The sequence below is a fragment of the Mirounga leonina genome, unplaced genomic scaffold (genome assembly GCF_011800145.1).
Source record: "Mirounga leonina isolate KUSES-001 unplaced genomic scaffold, KU_Mleo_1.0 Mir_95, whole genome shotgun sequence".
NCBI lineage: Eukaryota > Metazoa > Chordata > Mammalia > Carnivora > Phocidae > Mirounga > Mirounga leonina.
This window is the reverse complement of record NW_023270865.1, coordinates 361,559-380,737: the sequence shown is the minus strand read 5'-3', so window position 1 is coordinate 380,737 and position 19,179 is coordinate 361,559. Positions and strand designations below refer to the sequence as shown.

Below are 19,179 nucleotides of genomic sequence, written 5' to 3'. Positions count from 1 at the left end.
GCTCACATAACACCTGATCCTGCTCATATACACACCTGGCCCTGCTCGCATACACACCAGGTCTTGCTCACACACACTAGGCCCTGCTCACACACACACCTGGCCCTGTTCAAACACACACCAGGCTCTGCCCACACACACACCTGGTCCTGCTCACACACACACCTGGCCTTGCTCACATACACACCTGGCCCAGCTCACACACGCACCTGGCCTTGCTCACACACACACCTGGCCCTGCTCAAACACACACCAGGCTTGCCCACACACACACCTGGCCCTGCTCACACACACACCTGGCCCTGCTCACACACACATCTGGCCCTGCTCACACACACACCAGGCCCTGCTCATACACACACCTGGTCCTGCACACACACACCAGGTCCTGCTCACAAACACACCAGGTCTTGCTCACGTACACACCAGGCCCTGCCCACACACATACCTGGCCGTGCTCACACACCCACCTGGCCTTGCTCACATGCATACCTGGCCCTGCTCACATAACATCTGATCCTGCTCATACACACACCCCTGCCCCCGCTCACACACACCAGGCCCTGCTCACACACACACCTGGCCCTGCTCAAACACACACCAGGCTTGCCCACACACACACCTGGCCCTGCTCACACACACCAGGCCCTGCTCACACACACACCTGGCCCTGCTCACACACACACCAGGTCTTGCTCACACACGCACCTGGTCCTGCCCACACACACACCTGGCCCTGCTCACACACACACCTGGCCTTGCTCACACACACACCTGGCCTTGCTCACATACACACCTGATCCTGCTCATATACACACCTGGCCCTGCTCGCATACACACCAGGTCTTGCTCACACACACACCAGGCCCTGCTCACACACACACCTGGCCGCGCACACACACACCTGGCCCTGCTCACACACACACCAGGTCCTGCCCACACACACACCAGGCCCTGCTCACACACACAGACCTGGCCCTGCTCACACACACACCGGGTCCTTCTGCAGGCACATCACTAACAGGGATTTCCAATGCTCCTGGTCAGGGCCCTGTGTGCTGATGTCCACGTGGTGGCTGATAGTGGTTTGTCATGGTCTGTCCTGTGTCACCTTTTCTGTAAGTTTAGCGTCAGGTGGTGGTCAAGGTTTAAGGAGGTTGCCAGGGAAAATCATTCTGAAATGGAACCCAGTTCATTTTGGAAATAGAGTCCGTGGCTTAGTGCTTCTTTGGAGCATAGATGGCTCTGGAGGATTTTAGGGCCAGGGAGAGCCCATGGTGTCTGAGAAACAGGTTTGCCTGGCGGGGGGTGGGGGGTGGGGGTGGGGAATAGTCCCTAAGTCTGGGGGACACGCGGGGGCGGGGGGGGGGGGGGCGGGGCGGTGTCAGGCCTCTCCAGTCCGCAGGGGCCCCTCTGGCTCCTCCTCCCACTGCTCTGTAATTCCAGCCTGGCAGGGCCTCTCCAAGCCCTTCTTTGAAAATGCAAATGCAGTAACACAGTCTGTCCCCACACCTAGTTCTGCTCCTGACCCCTCTGGCTGAGGGCGGAGGGCTCACACAAGCCCCACAGTGCGCCTGCCCTGGTTCCCTTCCCCTCCTGCCCTTCTCCTGCTCTTCTCCAGGCCCCCCCTCCCCTTACTGCTACCCCCACCCTGCTGCCTGGGACCCCTGAGCTGGCCTCTTGTGGGCCTGATGCCGACGATGTGAGGGGCACTTTACAGGTGCCTCCCTTGGCATCTGGCTGCATCTACACACCACGGATCCCAGCTCTGTGCTCACATCCTCCTCCCTCTCCATCCCCCCAAATTCATACACATCCCAGGAAAGCAGGTGGGTGAGACCAAGGAGAGAGACTCCAGGGATTCACAGGGAGTGGGGGTTGTGGGCGTAGGAACTCCTGGGGTTTTCCCCGAGCTGCTGGAAATCCTCCCATTGAGGGAGAGGGCAGGGCATTCGGACTGCCCGGTCTGTGGCCAGCCAGAATGATCCCTGGTCACACCTGGTCGCACCTGGTCCCACCTGATGGGCCTCCACTCCCACTGTATGCTGATTTGGCTCTCCTGGGGTGCAGGGCAGGGGAAAGTCAGGCAGGGGGTATAGGGGTGACGGGGAGGCCCGTTCCTGCGGGGAAGGCCTTCCTGGGTACAGACTGCCGTCCCGGGTTCAGGAGGGCATCCCTGGACAGCTCCGTATTCCTGTCCAGGAGCTGGAGCCCTCAGGTTTTTTAAAACTAATTTTATCATTATTACCTCATTTTAGAAATAGCACACGGATTTATCAAAGGATAGAAAAGAACGCACAAGATGGGAGCCCTCCCACCTCAGCCCCAAGAAGCTCCTGTTTCAGACAAAGAAATGGTGTCAGTGACAACACTGGAGAGGGCTGGCGTCACCCGGCCTTTGTCCCAGGTCCCTGGGAGGGTCCCAGCGGACGGGCATGTGTGTGGGAGCCAGTCTCCTCACGCTGGCCGTGCCCTGTCCACACGGGTCCTGGTTTTCTCACCGGGGGTTGGACTTTTGCGCTACCATGGAGGAGTGGGGGCAGATGGGGCCGCGGGGGGCCCTTGAGAATACTCGGTCCAGTAGCTGCATGGGCTTTGCTGATGGTGGGAGTCTGTGTGATCACCGTCCGCATGGCCACCCCCAGCCCTTGGTGCCAGTGCCAGTCCCTCTGGGCAAGCTGGTGCTGAGAACTCAGGTTTGGAGCGGTGAGGGGCTGGGCGGGGTGGCCCCCGTGAACTGCGGACTCGGGCACATGCTTGCTGTCCTGGGCGCTGCTGTCCGTCCTGGATTCTGCATGTGCCCAGGGGCTTGTCCCCTCTTGCTGAGGCCCCTGAAGCATGGACGGCCACCCACAGCTCCTCTGGGAAGCGGCTTCTGGGGACTCAGCTGCACACCCTTGCGGGGCTTGGGCATCACAGGCTGCTGTCCGGGTCACCAGCTGTGACACAGGGAAGGGGCAGCACAGCCCGTGTGGTCCACAGGGACCCACCCGGCTTGGGGGATCAGGTGCCCCATGAAGGCAGAGACTCATAGACAGGTCAGGGCAGGCTCCACTAAGGTCCCGATGGTGGGGGGGGTCTCTGGGGTGGCCTCCCTTGTTTGTGCAGTCCCCACCCTGGGCATCCCGGGCACTAGGTCAGCACTGAGGTGGCGGCGACCGGTTCTGGGTCCCCCTCCCCATCCTGCGGTGGGTGCCCTAGGAAGCATGTCATTCCAGGGATGACTCAGTGTCATGGTGGCTGGCAGGGGAGTGACAGGAGGGGGCCTAAGCCCCACAGGGGGCCGGGCTGTCATGGAGGGCCTGGACTATTTGGGGACAGCCCTTGACCCAACAACGGGGCAGCCGGCAGGGGCAATGCTGTGTCCAGAGCCCTGTAGAGGCCTCCTGGCTGTGGCTCCGCCCCCTCAGGAGGGCCCCTGCCACGTCCTGGGTGCCCATCCTGCCCTGTGTGCGGCCGGGCAGACGCGTGGTAACTCCTTTCTCCCCTTCCTCCTCCTCTAGCAACATGGCTGACAGCAAGGCCAAGTCTGCCAAGGCTGCCAACAAGACACCCCCCAAGTCCCCGGGGGACCCTGCAAAGGACCGGGCAGCCAAGAGGCTGTCGCTAGAGACAGAAGGGGCCGCTGAGGGGGCGGCTGCCGCGGCCCCGGAGCTCAGCGCCCTGGAGGAGGCCTTCCGGCGGTTCGCGGTGCACGGAGACACCAGGGCCACTGGGAAGGAGATGCACGGCAAGAACTGGTCGAAGCTGTGTAAGGATTGCCAGGTCATCGATGGGAAGAACGTGACCGTCACAGACGTGGACATCGTCTTCAGCAAAATCAAGTAAGTGCCGCCCAGGCCTCGTGCTCAAGACCCCCCCCCCCGCCGCCACGTGGGCTTTGTGGCAAGCGGGCAATGAGGAGGTAGGTGCTCGAGACCCCTCCCTTCTCAGGATAAGATGTAAGATGCCGGGGTGCCCAGGTCGGGGGCACTGCACTGGCCACAGAGCTCCCACCCGCGGGGGCTGCTCGGGGGCTGAGTGTGAGGCAGGGAGGGGCGGGCACCTCGCCCTGGGCTCTGGGGGACGGTCACGCTTGAGCGTGGAGGACAGAGCGTCGGGGTCAGTGTCTCCAGCCGTGGCCTCGGTGACTGTGAGCAGTGTGCGTGTGTGCACGTCCTTCGTCCTGGACACTGGGGAGCACATCAGGCTTCGTTACCCCCCCCATCTCGCTGGGCACCTCCAGCCCTGCAAACTTCATGACCCCACCTGAAAAAAGGAACAGTGCCCCCCAGGCTACCTGGCGTCTGCTGCTTTCCGTCACCTGTCGCAGAAAATAGCTGTCAGCGTATTTCTGGCGCGTGTCCATCTTGGTCCTGTGTCGCGGTCACCACGTGACGCCCCTGCCCTCCCCGTTAACGGCTGGGCTCCTCCGTGCACTCAGCGGTGGATGGCTCCCTCCCTCTGCGTCCCCAGCGGCTGTGACTCCATGTCACCGGACACCAGTGTGTCTCCATCCCAGGGAGGTGTCCCTGACTTCCCAGGCCGACCCGAGGCTGAGGGGACAGCCGTCACCATGGGGCACTGTGGAACCAGCCGCACGTCGGCTCTCCCTCAGAGCTGGGGTGGAGTAGCCCCATGGGCAGCTCCGAAAAGTCAACTCTTAGAACCCAGCAGTGCAGGGCACTCACCAGGCAGAGGGGACTTGGTCTTTCTGGCCCCAGGGGAAGAGGTAGAACCAGTCAGAATTTACAGTCCAAGCAGGGTCCCCAAGGACACCATAGCTGTGGATTGGGGATTCTAGTGAACCCTCCATTCCTGAGACCCAGGGTCAGAGGGGAAGGGAAAGGTGGGGTGTAGGTGGGGGGGTGGTGAAGGCGGGGTGCAGATGGGCAGGAGAAGGGAAAGGTGGGGTGCAGGTAGGGGGAAGAGGAGGTGAAGGTGGGGTACAGGTGGGGGAAGAGGTGAATTGGGGTGCAGCTTTGGGAGGAAATGAAGGTTGGGTGCAGGTTGGGGAGGAGGTGAAGGTGGGGTGCAGGTGCGGGGAGAAGGAGGTAAAGGCGGGTGACAGTTGCGGGGAGGAGAAGCTCTGTGGTCAGCCAGCCTCGGGTATGGGGCCCGAGGTAGAGGCTTCATCACTGAGGGGGGCCAGGCTGAGGCCCCGGGAGCCCAGGGGAAGGTGTTCGGCCGACAGTGCCGCCCTGGCTGTCCCTGCCCCTCCGTCTGCTGACTTGTGCCGTGTCCACGGGGCAGGGCCCATGCAAAGGGCAGGTGGGCTCTCCAGACCTCTGGGGTCCCTCTTCAGCAACCTGGTCTGTGCAGAGGGGAAGCGGTCCCCGAATCTAGACGGCTCTCCAACGGAGGGACCACTCCTCTGATTAGGCGTTCACGTGATGTTGTCTGGGCCCGAGTGTCCAGTCAGTGTGTCCCCCCCCCCACGCCCACCTGTGGAGGCTGAGGACACAGCCATGGAGGGGTGAGTGTGGACAAATCAGCCCCCATCTGTCCCCGGCGGGGCACTCACGTCTCACTGTCCTCCGTGTGTCCTGGGCTTCAGTTTCCATGTGGGGTTCAGCTGTGTGGAGCTTCGCCTCTGGGCTGACCCCTGCCCGTCCCAGCCCTGCTCACAGCCCTGCTGGACCCTGATTTATGCTGTCCCCCCTTCTCACAGATGCCCAGCCCACCTGGAACCCACACACCGGGGACATGGGTTCCTAACCTCTCTTGCCACGCCTCTGGGGCCCCTGCTAGTCCCTCCTCAGCTACAGGCTGCCCCTGGAGATGAAGAGCTGTGTACCGCTCAGCTGGGTCAGCCTGACCCCCAGGGTCACCCCCACAGAGCAGGGGCCACTGGACATGGGAGCTGAGGGTCCAGACCCTGGGAGTCCCTGGTGGGGTGTGGCCTCGTGGTCAAGGACATTCCCAGGAGGGGCGGGGGCCAGGTGGAGGCTGCATCTTGTCCTTCCCCGTGTCTCCGAGTGGGGGGCTTCGGGATCTTTGGGGACCAGGGAGCCCCACGGAGCCTGCCTCTCCCCATCCCCCACAGGGGGCCGGTCTGGCAGGCTGCAGGGACCAGCTCTCTGTGGCCCCACCTGGGGGTCTCCACATTTGCTGTCCCTGTGGCCCCGGGCTTGTGACCAAGGGGTCTGGTATCTGTGGAGCTGCTCTCGGCGGCAGGGACCGGGCTCCGTCCGGCCCGAGTCCTCAGCCGAGCGGCTTCAGAGGCTCGCCGGGGCAGCTGGCCTGCTGTCCTTGCTACAAAATGAGAGCCGGCTCTGTGTGGGCTTCCCCGTGGACGGTCCGGCAGCCCGTGGTGGTGCTGCTGCTGGCCGACCCCGAGGGCCTGACCAGGGCCTGGGGCTGCGCTGGGAGGGGTCTCGCACAGCAGCCAGGACAGGGGAGGAGGGCATCGGCGGGTGGGGCAGAGGGGCTCACACTCCGGGGCGGGGGCGGGGGGCAGCAGGAGCTCCGAAGACGCCCCGCAGGGTCTCCCCACTCCCCTTCCTGGGCGTGTCCTCCAGGCCTTGAGCGCTGGCCTTGGGAAATCCCGTGCATCCAGGAGACACGGACAGGCCCAGGAGCGAGCCGTGTCCATCAGGGAAGGTTCCAGAAGGGTTGGGAAGGAGGCAGGAAGTGGCGCGTCCAGGGGTGGGGTCACCCCACCCTTGGCACTGGCCTGCACGTCGAACTGCCGGGGACAGGTGGTGGCTTTCACTCCTTCCTCCAGGCTGCTGAGGGCAGGCATTTGCACACGTATGCACACACGCGCTCAGAGCCCACACACGTGTGCACCGCTGCGTGCACACGCACTCACAGGTAGAACTCAGGCTCTCCACGCCCTTGGTGGTGGGGAGGTGGCTCGTTCTGAGGACGGGTGCCCTGGACAGGCCCTAAGACCCTGTGTGCGGGCAGCCCACCACCCAGGCAGAGGGCCAGGGGCCTTCTGCCCACCCGCAGGGCGCTGGCGCCGCTCGTGGGAGCACCAGGAGGGGAGCCCCATCTGGTTGCTGCCCCTGTCCGGGGAGGCAGGGCATCAGCTGCTCAGACACTGGGGGCTGAGCCTTGGCCCCTGGCTCCTGGGCGCGGCGGGCTCCCTCCTGCGGGGCGCAGGGCTGTGTGGGACCCCCGGCGTCTCTGCCTCAGCTCATGTAGGGGGGAGCTGTCTGGAGAGTGGGCAGTGGTGGCCCCAGCCCAGCAAGGGGTCACCGAGCTGCGGCGGCCACAGGGGCCCCTGCCGGGGAGCGGGTGCAGGGCCCTGGCCCGGACAGGCTTGCTGGCCACCCTGGAGGGTGCGGCGGGGGGCCCATGCCCTCGTCCCTGAAGGGGAGACCGTGGGGTCCCCAGGGATGGGCTGGAGGCCAGGAGGCCCCAAGGAGCTGTGGGAAGCGTTATGGTTTGGCCCTGTGAGGAGGGTGGTGCTGGGCGGGGATGTGCACGTCCGGGTCCATGGGGTCTCCGGACAGTTTCTCGGCAGCCGCGGCAGAAGCGCCTTCGCGGCGTGGGAGCCGCGGACGTGGGCCCGTCAAGTGGCCGCCTGGTGGAGAGGCGCCCGCTCTGTGTTTGCGGGCGGTTGCCATGGCTGCGCGGGCGGCGGCGCCTGCCGGGGTATCTGCGGGCTTTGTTTAGGGCCTGTTGCCACGGCAGCGCTTGTTTGTTTTGATGTTACTATGTGTTAAATTTCAAACAAATTTCTTGCAGCTCCACACCAGGCCTTGACCGAACGCTATTGTTACCCAGACCAAGGCTTCTGCCCCGCCCCCGGGGAGCAGACAGGGTCGGTCTCAACGATTAGTCAATCCAGACTCGGTGTGCATGGCAGGAATGCCACCCTGACAGACGTGTCCCCACGGCCACGTCCCCTTCCAGCCTGCCTGTGTGCTCGGGGCCAGGCCCGAGGGGGCAGAGCGCGGCGGGGTCTTCGGCCCCCCACACACCTGTTTTCTGGGTGCTGCGTGTCCGCAGACGGGCCACGTTTCCTGCAGCCCGCTGCCGGCGTCTGAACAGGTTAGGAAGCAGCATGCTGGCGGGGCTCCCTGGGGCCTGAGGGCCACCCACCCACCTCTCCCTTCTTGCCGCACCCGCCCCGGCCCCGGCCAGGACACGTGGGAACGGTCTCGGGCAGGGAGCTGGAATAGCAGACCTGGGCCTTCAGCCTGAGCATAGACACTCCCCCGCCGCCCAGCACCCGCAGGAGAGATCCCCCAGGACAGCACGATGGTGGGGTGGGGGTGCCCACAGGAGGGGCGGGGGGAGCTGGGACGTCCCAGAGGTGCCGGCCAGCCGGGTCTGCCCCGGGCTCCTCCCCCCACGCTGGGGGGCATCCAGGGTCAGAGGGGTGTCACAGTGGCCATGTGGCCCAGTCCTTCTCTGTGGGGCTCTCATGGAGCGCCTGCAGTGGGCAGCCTGGCGCCTCTTCGGCCAGGGGTCAAGGCCGCACAGAATAGGAATCGGGGAGTTCCTGGCCCGATGGCTCCTCACCAGGTTGATGTGGGCGCAGGGTCCCGGTGCACGACGGCCTTTTAAGAGGAGGACTTTCCCTAGGGGCGCCTGGGTGGCTCAGTCGGTTAAGCGACTGCCTTCGGCTCAGGTCATGATCCTGGAGTCCCGGGATCGAGTCCCGCATCGGGCTCCCTGCTCGGCAGGGAGTCTGCTTCTCCCTCTGACCCTCTCCCCTCTCATGCTCTCTATCTCATTCTCTCTCTCAAATAAATAAAATCTTTAAAAAAAAAAAAAAAAAAAGAGGAGGACCTTCCCCAAACACCCAGAAATGGTTTCAGTGACCTCAGTGCATCTGTCCCCACAGCCCAGCCCCCGCCGCCACCACCAGGAGGGCAATTAGGAGTGGACGGGGTGGGGGGGCCCCCCAGCCCTGCACAAAGTATGCACGAAGTTAGGGGGACACTAGGGTGGCTTTTTCCTATTGGGGGGAAGTAACTCAGAGTTCGGGCCGCAGCTGCCCCTCCAGGCAGGTCAGGGCCTGCACACACCCCTACAGACCACCAGCATCACGGTGGTCAGAGGCAGTGGGGAGCCCTGGGCAGGAGCGGGGGGGCCCACTGTGCGCCAGGAGGGTCTGACGGCAATCGGTGGTCCTCCTCGAGCACCTGGCCCGGGAGCTGCTCCAGGTCAAATGCACGGCGAAGCTCCCCCAGGGACCCCTCCCACCCCTGCTGGGAATATCCCAGAGGCCCCTTCCCACTGAGCCTCCTCAGGGCCTTAGGTGGATTCCCACTGGTATCCTGGCAGCGAGGCGGCTGCCTGGACAGGTCATCCAGGGCCCTGGCTTTACTGGTCAGGGGCAGCAAGGAGAGCCAGCAGCTTTCTCCCACCCCCAGATGGCAAGTTATCTGTGATGACCCAGCACGCTGGCTGCCACCACTCAGAGAGGTGCCCCTGGGCGTGCCCTCGATCCTGGTTCACGGAGGTGCTGGGGAGGAGGTGGTGGCCCCATGCTCGATCCTACAGCATTTCAACCCAGAGCTCGGGAGCCTTCCTGGTGTTGGCCCGGGTGGCACACACATACATCTGTCTTTGGAGGGCTGCACTGGTCCCCCAGATGCCCCTGATGTCCCTGGGTGACCTCTGGCACTGACAGGGTCCAGCCCCCTGCTCACCCAGAGTTAGGTCTGGAGGCCTGGGCGACACAGAGCTTGGGAAGCAAAGTGAAGCCCCAGCTCACAGGGCCTTGTGTGTGACCAGTGACCCCACTATGACTGGGCTGGCTTTCCAGCAGGGCTGGAGCCGGGAGCAGAGGGGGGTTCATTGTGGGGACACCCTCTAGTTCTGTGAACTCTGGAGAACAGGCTCACTCTGTGTCCAGAGAGCCATGTAATATGATCAGTGTCTCTGGGGAAGAGACAGGCATTGTCATTCTAGAACTTGCTGGGGACAGCTCTCTGTAGCAGGGCGCCGGGTCCCCTGGGGAGAACTCCCTGCTGGGCAGTCATGGTGGGGACAGTTGGGGACACCCAGCCCAGCCAGGTGGAGCGGGCAAGTCAGCCATAGGCCTGCACGTCCACCAGATCTGAATGTGGCCTCTGACCGGAGCCCCTGTCGGCCATCCCCCCACCCCCAGCCCCAGTGACTCACACTGGTGGCGCCTGGTGCCAGTCACCGGGCTGGCCGTCAGGCCTGGCACCCACATGCTACCCGGGCAGGGCGTGAATAGGAGACAGGAGGGCCTTGGATGGCCCAGGACAAACAAACAGGGCCTCGGCCGGGCGGCAGGGCACACGGGGTCCTCCGTGCGGGGCAGCTGCTGTGGGGACCTTGCCGTCCAGCCTGGTTTGCTCGGAGGCTGACTGCTTCGGGAGCAGAACCCAGTGCCCACCGCTGGACCTGAGGAAGCCCTGTGTCGGCCAGGTCCCCAGCCCCTGCTGCGCGGTCATGGCTGGGAACAATGCCTCAGGACGGACGCGGGGCCGTGCCCTTCCTGACCGTGGGCAGCGTGTCCCGTGTCAAGTGCCCGCGAGCCCCCGTGCGTGCTGTCCGGGCCTGCGCTGCTGAAGGACACCTGGCTCCGCAGTTCACGTGGGGCTCCGGCTGGTTTGTCCCGCGTGGAGCCCAGGCGTGGGGGGTGGGAGCTGGAAGTGCCAAACTGCCAGGGTGGACGCCCCGTCGCAGGCCCAGCAGCGGCGTCTGAGCGCCCAGCTGCCCACATCCTCCCAATGCTGATGCGGTCGCCCCGTCAGTCACCGCAGGCCTCACAGGGGTCTCATCTGCGTCTGGCCCACGACATGAGGTGGCTCTTCGCGGGCTCGGTGTTTGCCGCCCACAGTCTCCCTGGACGAAGTGTCTGGGTCAGAGCTTTTGCTCACGGGCTTCATCCTGGGTTTTCTCTGTTGCTGAGTTTGAAGGGTTGTCCTTTTCAGGTATGTATGTGTTTCCTCCCAGTCTCTGGCTTGTCTTGGAATGAAAAGACGTGAGTTTTTAAAATTTGGGTGAATTCCAATGCCTTATTTTTTTCTTTTATGGACTATTATGGTGGTATTTCTAAGAAATCTTTGCCTCACCCAAGGTCACAAAGATTTTCTCTTAGGTATTCTTCCAGAAGTGTACAGTTTTAGGATTTATGATGAGCCCAGGACTAGGAGTTTGTGTGCACGCTGCAAGGCACGGCTCGGAGCTGGGTGGTCAGCGATCTCTCTCTGCTGGACCCCTTTGCTCCTTTGAGGAAGTCCTTGTGTGGGTGTGTCCCTGTGTCCCTGCGGCTCTCAGCCCCTCAGCCCGTTCTTGGCCATTCCAGGCCCTCTGCCTGTGGACGGACGTCTACAGAGCCACCTGCCGGGTAACGTGGGGCCGCCCCACTCAGGATCCCGCGCTCCTAGCGCGTCCCTGCGCCGCAGGCAGCCGCCTCCACAGGACCTCTTGTTGTGAAACACTGACAGCTTGCTGGATGGATGAGCAGGGCAGAGCCAGTCAGAGTGGCAAAAATGGATTTGAGCTAAGACTATACAAGATGCAGAGCCAGTCCAGAACCCTCTGAAATCTTGTGAATGGCCCGCGGCGGGGAATGAACAGGGCTGCACCCGGCCCCCGGTGCCCCTCAGGTGGGCGGCCCTGGCCTGGCCCCAAGTGGCTTCCAGGCAGCGGCAGTGGGGGTCCCAGGAGGCGGGGGGCAGGCCCTGGGCCCACGCTGCTGGGCGTGCTGGGGAGGCGGCCCCCGTCCCTGCATGGTAAGGGGGACGTCGGGCTGTGGCGCTTCCAGGCAGGACTCAGCCTCCCTGGGGTTCAGCCGAAACTCGCTTCTTGCCCTGACTTTCCCTCATGCTCCAAGTGGACGCCACACACACAACCCATTTTAGAGCCAGACAACAGCTTTGTTACAATGTCCAGTTGTTCATAAAGGATGTGGTTCCTTTAAGCTTTTTTCCAAGGCAATTTATATTTGCTGCTGTTGCCCATGGCGACCGACTGTTGGGCATAAACAGTGCACACCAGGGCGGGGGAGGGGCACATTCTGTATTTTAACGTTACACTCGATTTCCACCGTGGGAGAGAGGCAGGGTCCCCCCATGTCAGTGTGTCCCTGGACTGGGGGTCCCCCGATGTCACCGGGTCCCTGGATGGGGGTCCCCCAATATCACCGGGTCCCTGAATGGGGGGTCCCCCGATGTCACCGGGTCCCTGGATAGGGGGTCCCCCGATGTCACCGGATCCATGGATAGGGGGTCCCCCGATGTCACTGGGTCCCTGGGCAGGGGCAGGGGTCCCCTGAGGTCAGCAGGTTCCCGGGGCACTGCTCGGCAGGGCTGTGCCCCGTGGAGGGGAGCGGCCCTGGCCGGCCCTGAGTGCTCTCTCCCTCAGAGGGAAGTCCTGCCGGACCATCACATTCGAGCAGTTCAAGGAGGCACTTGAAGAACTCTCCAAGAAGAGATTCAGAGACAAGAGCAGCGAGGAGGCTGTCCGCGAGGTGCACAGGCTCATCGAGGGCAAGGCCCCCATCATCTCGGGGGTTACGGTGAGCATGGCTGGGAGGGACTCCCTGGGGGAGCACAGCCCACGGGGTCTGGGGTCCGACGGCAGAGGTGTTCATCCCCAGGGGCGGGCTGATGCAGCTGCCCACGGCCTTGGCCCCTGGGGTTCACACGGGCGCGCCCCGCTCTCTCCCCTTGCAGAAAGCCATCTCGTCGCCCACCGTATCTCGGCTCACGGACACGACCAAGTTCACGGGCTCCCACAAGGAACGCTTCGACCCATCAGGCCGGGGCAAGGGGAAGGCAGGCCGTGTGGACCTGGTGGACGAGTCGGGCTACGTGCCAGGCTACAAACACGCAGGCACCTACGACCAGAAGGTGCAGGGGGGCAAGTAGCCAGCCCTGCCAAGGCCTGTCCACCTCACACTTCATTACATTCCTGTGCTCCCCGGTCAGAACTCAAGACTCTGGGGCCCGGGTGGCTGTGGGGGTGACACCCAGGCCTCCTCCTGCCCCGGGGCCAGCGCGCTTCTCTCTGACCCCCAGGTGGGGCCCCTGAACTCACTGACCTTTTGTAACACACCTGCCTCGTCCAGTGCTGGCCGTCAACAAATGGCCTTTTCCAAAGTGTCTCCCGGGACCAGACCACACTAGCCACCTGGCTTACAGGCCAAAGGGCCATTGTACAGGAGCCGGTGGGCCACGGGGGCGAGTGGGACAGACCCCGTCAGAGGTGTGCCGACCTCCTGACCTACAGACCCCTCCCAGGAGCCTCGAGGGCAACGAGCGCTAACTCACTAACAGCAGCACCACGAAAACGAAGTGAGCCCTGAACAGGACACTGTGCAGGTGTGGGGAGGCGGGACACGTGCGCACACGCACACACGCTTGCAAACGCTCACGCACATGCTTGCACACACATGCTCACACACACGCACACACGTACACATGTTGCGGAACCAGAGGCTGGCGAGCAAGGGAGGAAGGTGAGCCAGTGAAAGGCTCCTCCGTGGACCAAAGGAACATGGTTTGAAGTGCAAAGCCCAGGAGTGTCAAAATGGAAACAGGACAGTTCATTTCACTGTGCTTTCCTAAGAAGAAATAAGAAACGTGTTTATTCTTAGAATGGGTCAGGGAAGATTGAGAATACCCTGTTTCTGCCCCTTTCTCTCCTGCCGTCCGTGTCTCCAGGTCAGGACACCCTGCTGGCTGAGGCTTCCCATGCAGGTGCTTTGCTGGCAGGACCGGGCGTCTTCTCCCCGGGGGCTTTGCCCCGCACTTGGGGCCTCAGGGCTGTGGGTCCACGTGGCTGCTCCCTCTTCGCTAGCACACGGCGCAAACCTTGGTGGTTCAGTCTCCACAGTGAGTTCTCCCCAACCTCTGCCAATCCCTGCGAGTGCAGAAAACCACACAACAGCCAGGCCAGTGGAGGGCCGTGAGGCCCGTAGCATTTGCCGGCATTTGGTTTCTCCGTGAGGCTGGACGGGGCAGAGGCCCGGGGCTCCTGTCACGGGGGCCCCACGGGGACATGTCCCTTTGCGTAAGTGCAGCCAAGCCTGGCGAGTGACTGGTGGGGCTATGCGGTCCTGGCACTGGTCCTGGGAAAAGCCCGCGGCAGCCTCAGGAAGACGCCTCCTGGAGCCCGTCCACCCGGCCGCCGCCGTGTGTCCAGCGCAGCTGGCTGAAATCAAGACGAGCACCGTGGCAGCACAGACACCTGCCTTCCTGAACCCAAAGGGCACGATGGTCACCGCTGGAGCTGGGGATGCCCCCCATGCAGAGGAATTTGGGACCCTCGCTCCCATCCAGCACGGCCCCTGTGAAGGGACAGTCTCTCCACCAGGCTCCTCACTCATGGGCTTCCCCTCACAACCCACCCGCGTGGCTGGCGGTGGCCTCGCCAGCAGCTTGCTTCCGAGGATCTGGGACTTGCCGGTGCATTCAAGTGGGGGAAATGATGGACTGCAGGCTTTGAGTCACTTGTAGGACACAGTCTCACCGCTGTCCCCACTTTCTACCTTGGGGATCCTGAGCTGCCTGGCCGGGCCTTCACCCCAGGCGGCGAAGGCAGGAAAATAGAGGACTGAGTGCTGGGGGAGGGAGAAGCAGGCAGGACACGGACCCCCGCCCTCCCCCAGGCTGGACCCTTGTGACGACCCAGAGGCAAGAGGAGAGCGTGGGAAATGCGTCTGAAGGCGACTCTGAACGCAACGTGTGTTTCTCGACAACAAGCAGATCACAAACCAGAAAACTCTGTGTCCAAAGCCAAAGAGTTTTTCCTTAGTGGTCACAGAACAGGCCTCCCCGCCGGACCCTGTGAGGCACCGTGCTGGGGAGCACCAACCACCAGAGGCGCGGGGCTGCTCCTCCTGCCCATTAACAGCTGGGTCCCCACTGTCACGGCTGATGACGAAGTATGGATGCTGGAATCCAGCAGGACCTCGGCCCCCACAGTACGCAGGCCTGGCGGTGAGCAAAGGGATGGGGGTCCCCATGCCACTGCCTGTAGACGGAATGAATGTCCCCCTGGCCCTTCTCAGCCCCCCTCACCCCCAGGAGTCTGTCTCCTGTCCCAGAGCGGGGTCTCCAGGCACAACACCCTGGGAGACTGGGGTCTAAAACATGGGAAACCACACAGCTGCCCCCACCCTGGGACCCTGCCACAGCACCCTCCCCACAGCGGGAGCCCCCGTTTTACACAAGAAACCAGCACCATGGCCTACGGAGCCCAGCGTCTCGACAGGAAACCAACGGCTCACTTCTGACGAACGTTCCCGAATGCGTTCCTGACTCTTCTAACTGCACCTTCCCTTTGGGTTTGAGTGAGAACCAAGCGCACAGAGCTGGCCCCCCTTGGTGGCCACCCCATCCCACAGCACAGAGGTCTGGTTGGCCACACAGGCGCTGTGGTCTCCACCCGTCCCCCTGCCCGTCCTGACCCTGAGGCCTCCTCAGACGGCATCCGCCCCGTCAGAGCCTCCCCTCTATCAGGAAGGAGGGAGAGGTAGCAAAGTCACGAGGCTTCAGCGGTCGCCATTCTGCCGGCTTGAAATCATCTGCTCAGTCCATCCTTGCACACAGAACACGTGCTTGGGCCGCGCTGCGCACACACGCGTAGACGCGCACACACGCATGCTCCTCCGCCAGGGTCTGAGTAGTGAGAACACACAGGCAGGGTGTGTGTCGTTGCCGCATGTTTTTATGCTTCTACTAACCACGGTTCACTAGAAACCCAACGTCTGTCTGTGAATAAACGAAACTGCACAGCATGCAGGAGACAGGACACGTTCCGTCAGGGAGGGCAGGGCTGACGGCGTCTGAGCATCAGGAGGCAACTGGAGGAGGGTGTTCAACGCTGATCACAGCAGAATACTTATTTATTTCTATTTAACAGGATAGGACAGGCAACGAGGCAGTGGTCAGTAACACAGTTAGCTTTACCAAAATGAAGTTCAAATCACGTAAGTTTAGAACGTTGTAGCAAAAGGTATATATTTATACTGGAGTATTTTTACACCTCTAATATCCTCAGTCCTAAGTTTGAGGCAGATGGAAATCGCATCAGGTGCAAGAAGCCGGGTGACAGGGACGCAGAGCCAGCTCGCTGACACCACGTCCCGTCTGTACTGCTCCGTCTCCGCGTCCCCACGGTCGGAGCTCAGCACAGGCCACGGGCGTCCCTCTGACTGCGCGGTGGACAGGGGCTGTGGCAGTGGGCAGAGGCTCGTGCCCCCAGCCCAGGCGGCTTCTGGGAATGGTTTCATAGCCCCCAGCCACCCCGCTGTGCTCAGGCACCGACTGTGGCTGCTTCTGCACCCCATCAAGTGGTGGGGAGGAAGCCCAACATTTTCACCGTCTGGCCCTTGGTGGGGAAGGCGTGTGCTGGCCCTGCCCTGCGGCCCAAGCCACACGACCCCCTGTTGTCACCTGTCCCGTGCAGGCCAGGTTGACAATTCAGCTGTACTGTGAAGTTACCAATAGGCTAGAATGTCCTTAAAACACTGACCCCGAGTAGCTCCCCACCACTGATTTACTACTGAACACTTGGTGGAACTGGGCGGTTCAGGGTGCGGCCCTTGTCCGGGCGTGTGGGAGTGCATGGCCCCAGGTGGGGCTGGGCAGTGGGCACACTGACCTTTGAGATGCTTTCTCCCTTTAGACTCTTGAAAAACCAAACCAAGCCAAACAACAAAGGTAACCCGCACAACTTAAAAGAAACTTGAAAGGGATCGTATACTACTAGTTTGTACTAAGTTTTTTTCAGGAAAGGGAAATAAATTTATATATATATGCAATATATTTTTACACTGTTTTGTTACCATTAGGGAGTTCTGAGTGTATCACTTTATCAGCGTATTGGTAAAGTCGTGTCGGCGTCTTGGGTGTTCTGACTCAGAAAGGCACATCTGCAGGCATCGAAGAGCCGCACTCACCAGGAACGTCTATGGGATCGGGGTGGCCCTCCCCAGACCTGTCAGAGCTGCTGTCAAGGCCTGGCTTGCAAACCTTTAGTGAAACAGCTCATGTCTGTCTGCATATCTCTCCTCCTTTGTTCGCTGTTGTTAACATTGTGTGTCAAATTGGTAAAGTGATAAATAAAGGTGTTGAAATGTGGATCTCTGTTGCCCTCAAGGTGCAGTCACCCACGGGGCCCTGCCATTTAACACAGGCCCAGGGAGGGGTCTACTCCAGCACCGCTGCAGCCCCAGGGAGGGGCCCGGGCCCAGGAGGCTGGACACAGAGTAATTACGCACATCTGCAGCAGCCACAGAGGTAGGTAGGAATGAGGTCCTCCATGAGTTCCGACCTGAAACCCTAGGCCAGTGAAATAGTTCTCAAAAAGGAAGATAAAGGCATTCTAAGACCATAACGGAAATTTCCACCAGTAGACGTTAAAAGAAATTCTAAGTGCAGAAGGAACATGACCACAGATGGAATGTCTGGAGGGAAGTGGCACAAAGAATAAACAGTAAATACAGATAAACAGTGTAAGTAAGTGCTTTCTGTGGAATAAAGATTTCATTGGAACACTGGAAGACCACCCCATGTAAGCCAGAAGGGGTGCCCAGGGAGCTACGTGCTCCTGGGCGCCACTGGGGGAGAGCAGAGGTCCTGACCCGATGGGCACCCGCACGCTGTGATAATGCACCAGAAAGAGCGCATGGCTTCCAGATCCACGGAGGTGAGCATGGTGGAAAAAAAGCAATGTTTTAAAGCCAAATGTGTCCACAATTTCAGCTGAAGATGCAAAGGGACAGAAGCTGCAGTGCAGGAAAGGGAGTGAGGAGAACACGAGAATGAGCAACAGGGACACTGGCCAGGGGGACAGGGCAGCCTCTAGGAAGTGGGGAGGATGCTGGAGCAGGACGCACACCGAGCCTCACCCGCGCCACAGGAACCCTACAGTGGCCCTCGTGTCCCACCTGTGCTGTCCCCGGCTAGGGCCGCCCTGGTGTGTCCCTGGCTCAAGAGCTGAGGCAGAGCCGTCTGTCGCCTGCATCCCTTTCCCTTGAATGGCAAGGTCTTGCCTAATGGACAACTGCCCCGCAAGGACACAGTCCCAAATGCCGAAGCCATTAAAATGCCATGGAAAGACTGTTATACCAAAAATTTGAAAGTTAGGCAATAAGAACAAAATCCTAGAGATAGAGATCTTATGAAAACTCAAGAAGAAATGGAAAGCCTGCACTGTCCTATGACTTAGGTGAGCGACTACTAAGTAGAAAACCCCCAAAACCTCGGTGGCTGGACACAGTGAGATTTCTTTCTTACTCAGATGGAGTCTGGCCAGGGTCAAGGAGGGATCTCCTCCAACAAGAGAGAAACAGGCCTGCTGGTTTGTGATGCCACCGGCAAGGCCACCGAGGGGAGGGAGGCCCCCCCAGTGGCCCGGCAGCTCTTCTCTGTCCGATTCAGACGAGTCACATGGCCCCAGACCAGCTTGGGGGGCGGGGCGCTGGCCAACAGAGGGAGCGGATGGGTGCTCTGGGAGAACAGGCTCTGCTGCACCCTTTAATCATAAATCAAATCGAACCAATGGTCAAGGATCTCCCACAAAGAAAATTTCAGGCACAGCTGACTTCCTTAGCAAGTTCTACTAAACACTCAGGGAAGAGATAATTACAACCTGTCCTAGATTCTCCTAGACAGCAGGGAAGGATGCACAACCGAACTCTTCTCCTGGGGACAGTGTAGTGGCTCAGACCCGCAGGACGACGGCAGCAGAAAGGGAAATCCGCAGGGAGGCAGAACTAGTTACTGCTGCTAGGGCCCACAGCCGCACTGTGCTCACTGTGCCAGGCCAGTCCTCGGACCTGACTGCAATCACCCTGTACTCCTCACAACACCCTGAGCACAGGCTCTACAAATGAGGAAGTGGAGACCCAGAGATTTTAAATAATGGAAAAGTTAGACCCTGAGTGGTGTACCCACAACATAAAATCCTACACAAAATATTAACCAAATCCAACAGTAGGTTTGCAAGGGAAAACTCATCATTACTACATTGCGCTTAACCCAGACGTGTAAGGTTCTTTTTACGTTTGCAAATTACAGTAGTTAACCACACCAGCTGAATAAAGGAGAAAAATCACCCAGTCATCCTAATGGCTGCAGAAAAAAGTGTCTGATAAAATTCATCCATTCACGATAAAAACATCTTAGATTAGCAATAGAAGGAGCTGCTTTCACCTGGTAAAGGCCATGTACAAAAGCACGACAGATCACACACCCTCGAGAACGAGGACACGAAGGTGCTGAGAACACAGACCAACAGACATAACAT

The 19,179-nt window shown here is 61.0% G+C and overlaps 1 protein-coding gene across 2 annotated transcripts in view; it reads left to right on the top strand.

Annotated features, from left to right (window-relative positions):
- Positions 1–15,557, top strand: part of TPPP (tubulin polymerization promoting protein) — a 24,441-nt gene extending 8,884 nt beyond the window's left edge. For both annotated transcript variants that reach the window (XM_034998749.1, XM_034998750.1), the window contains exons 2-4: positions 3,504–3,824; positions 12,286–12,439; positions 12,597–15,557. In XM_034998749.1, coding sequence (XP_034854640.1) covers positions 3,508–3,824; positions 12,286–12,439; positions 12,597–12,791 — 666 coding nt within the window. In that variant the 5' untranslated portion in view covers positions 3,504–3,507 and the 3' untranslated portion in view covers positions 12,792–15,557. The remainder of the gene's footprint in view (positions 1–3,503; positions 3,825–12,285; positions 12,440–12,596) is intronic.
- Positions 15,558–19,179: the final 3,622 nt, after the last annotated feature.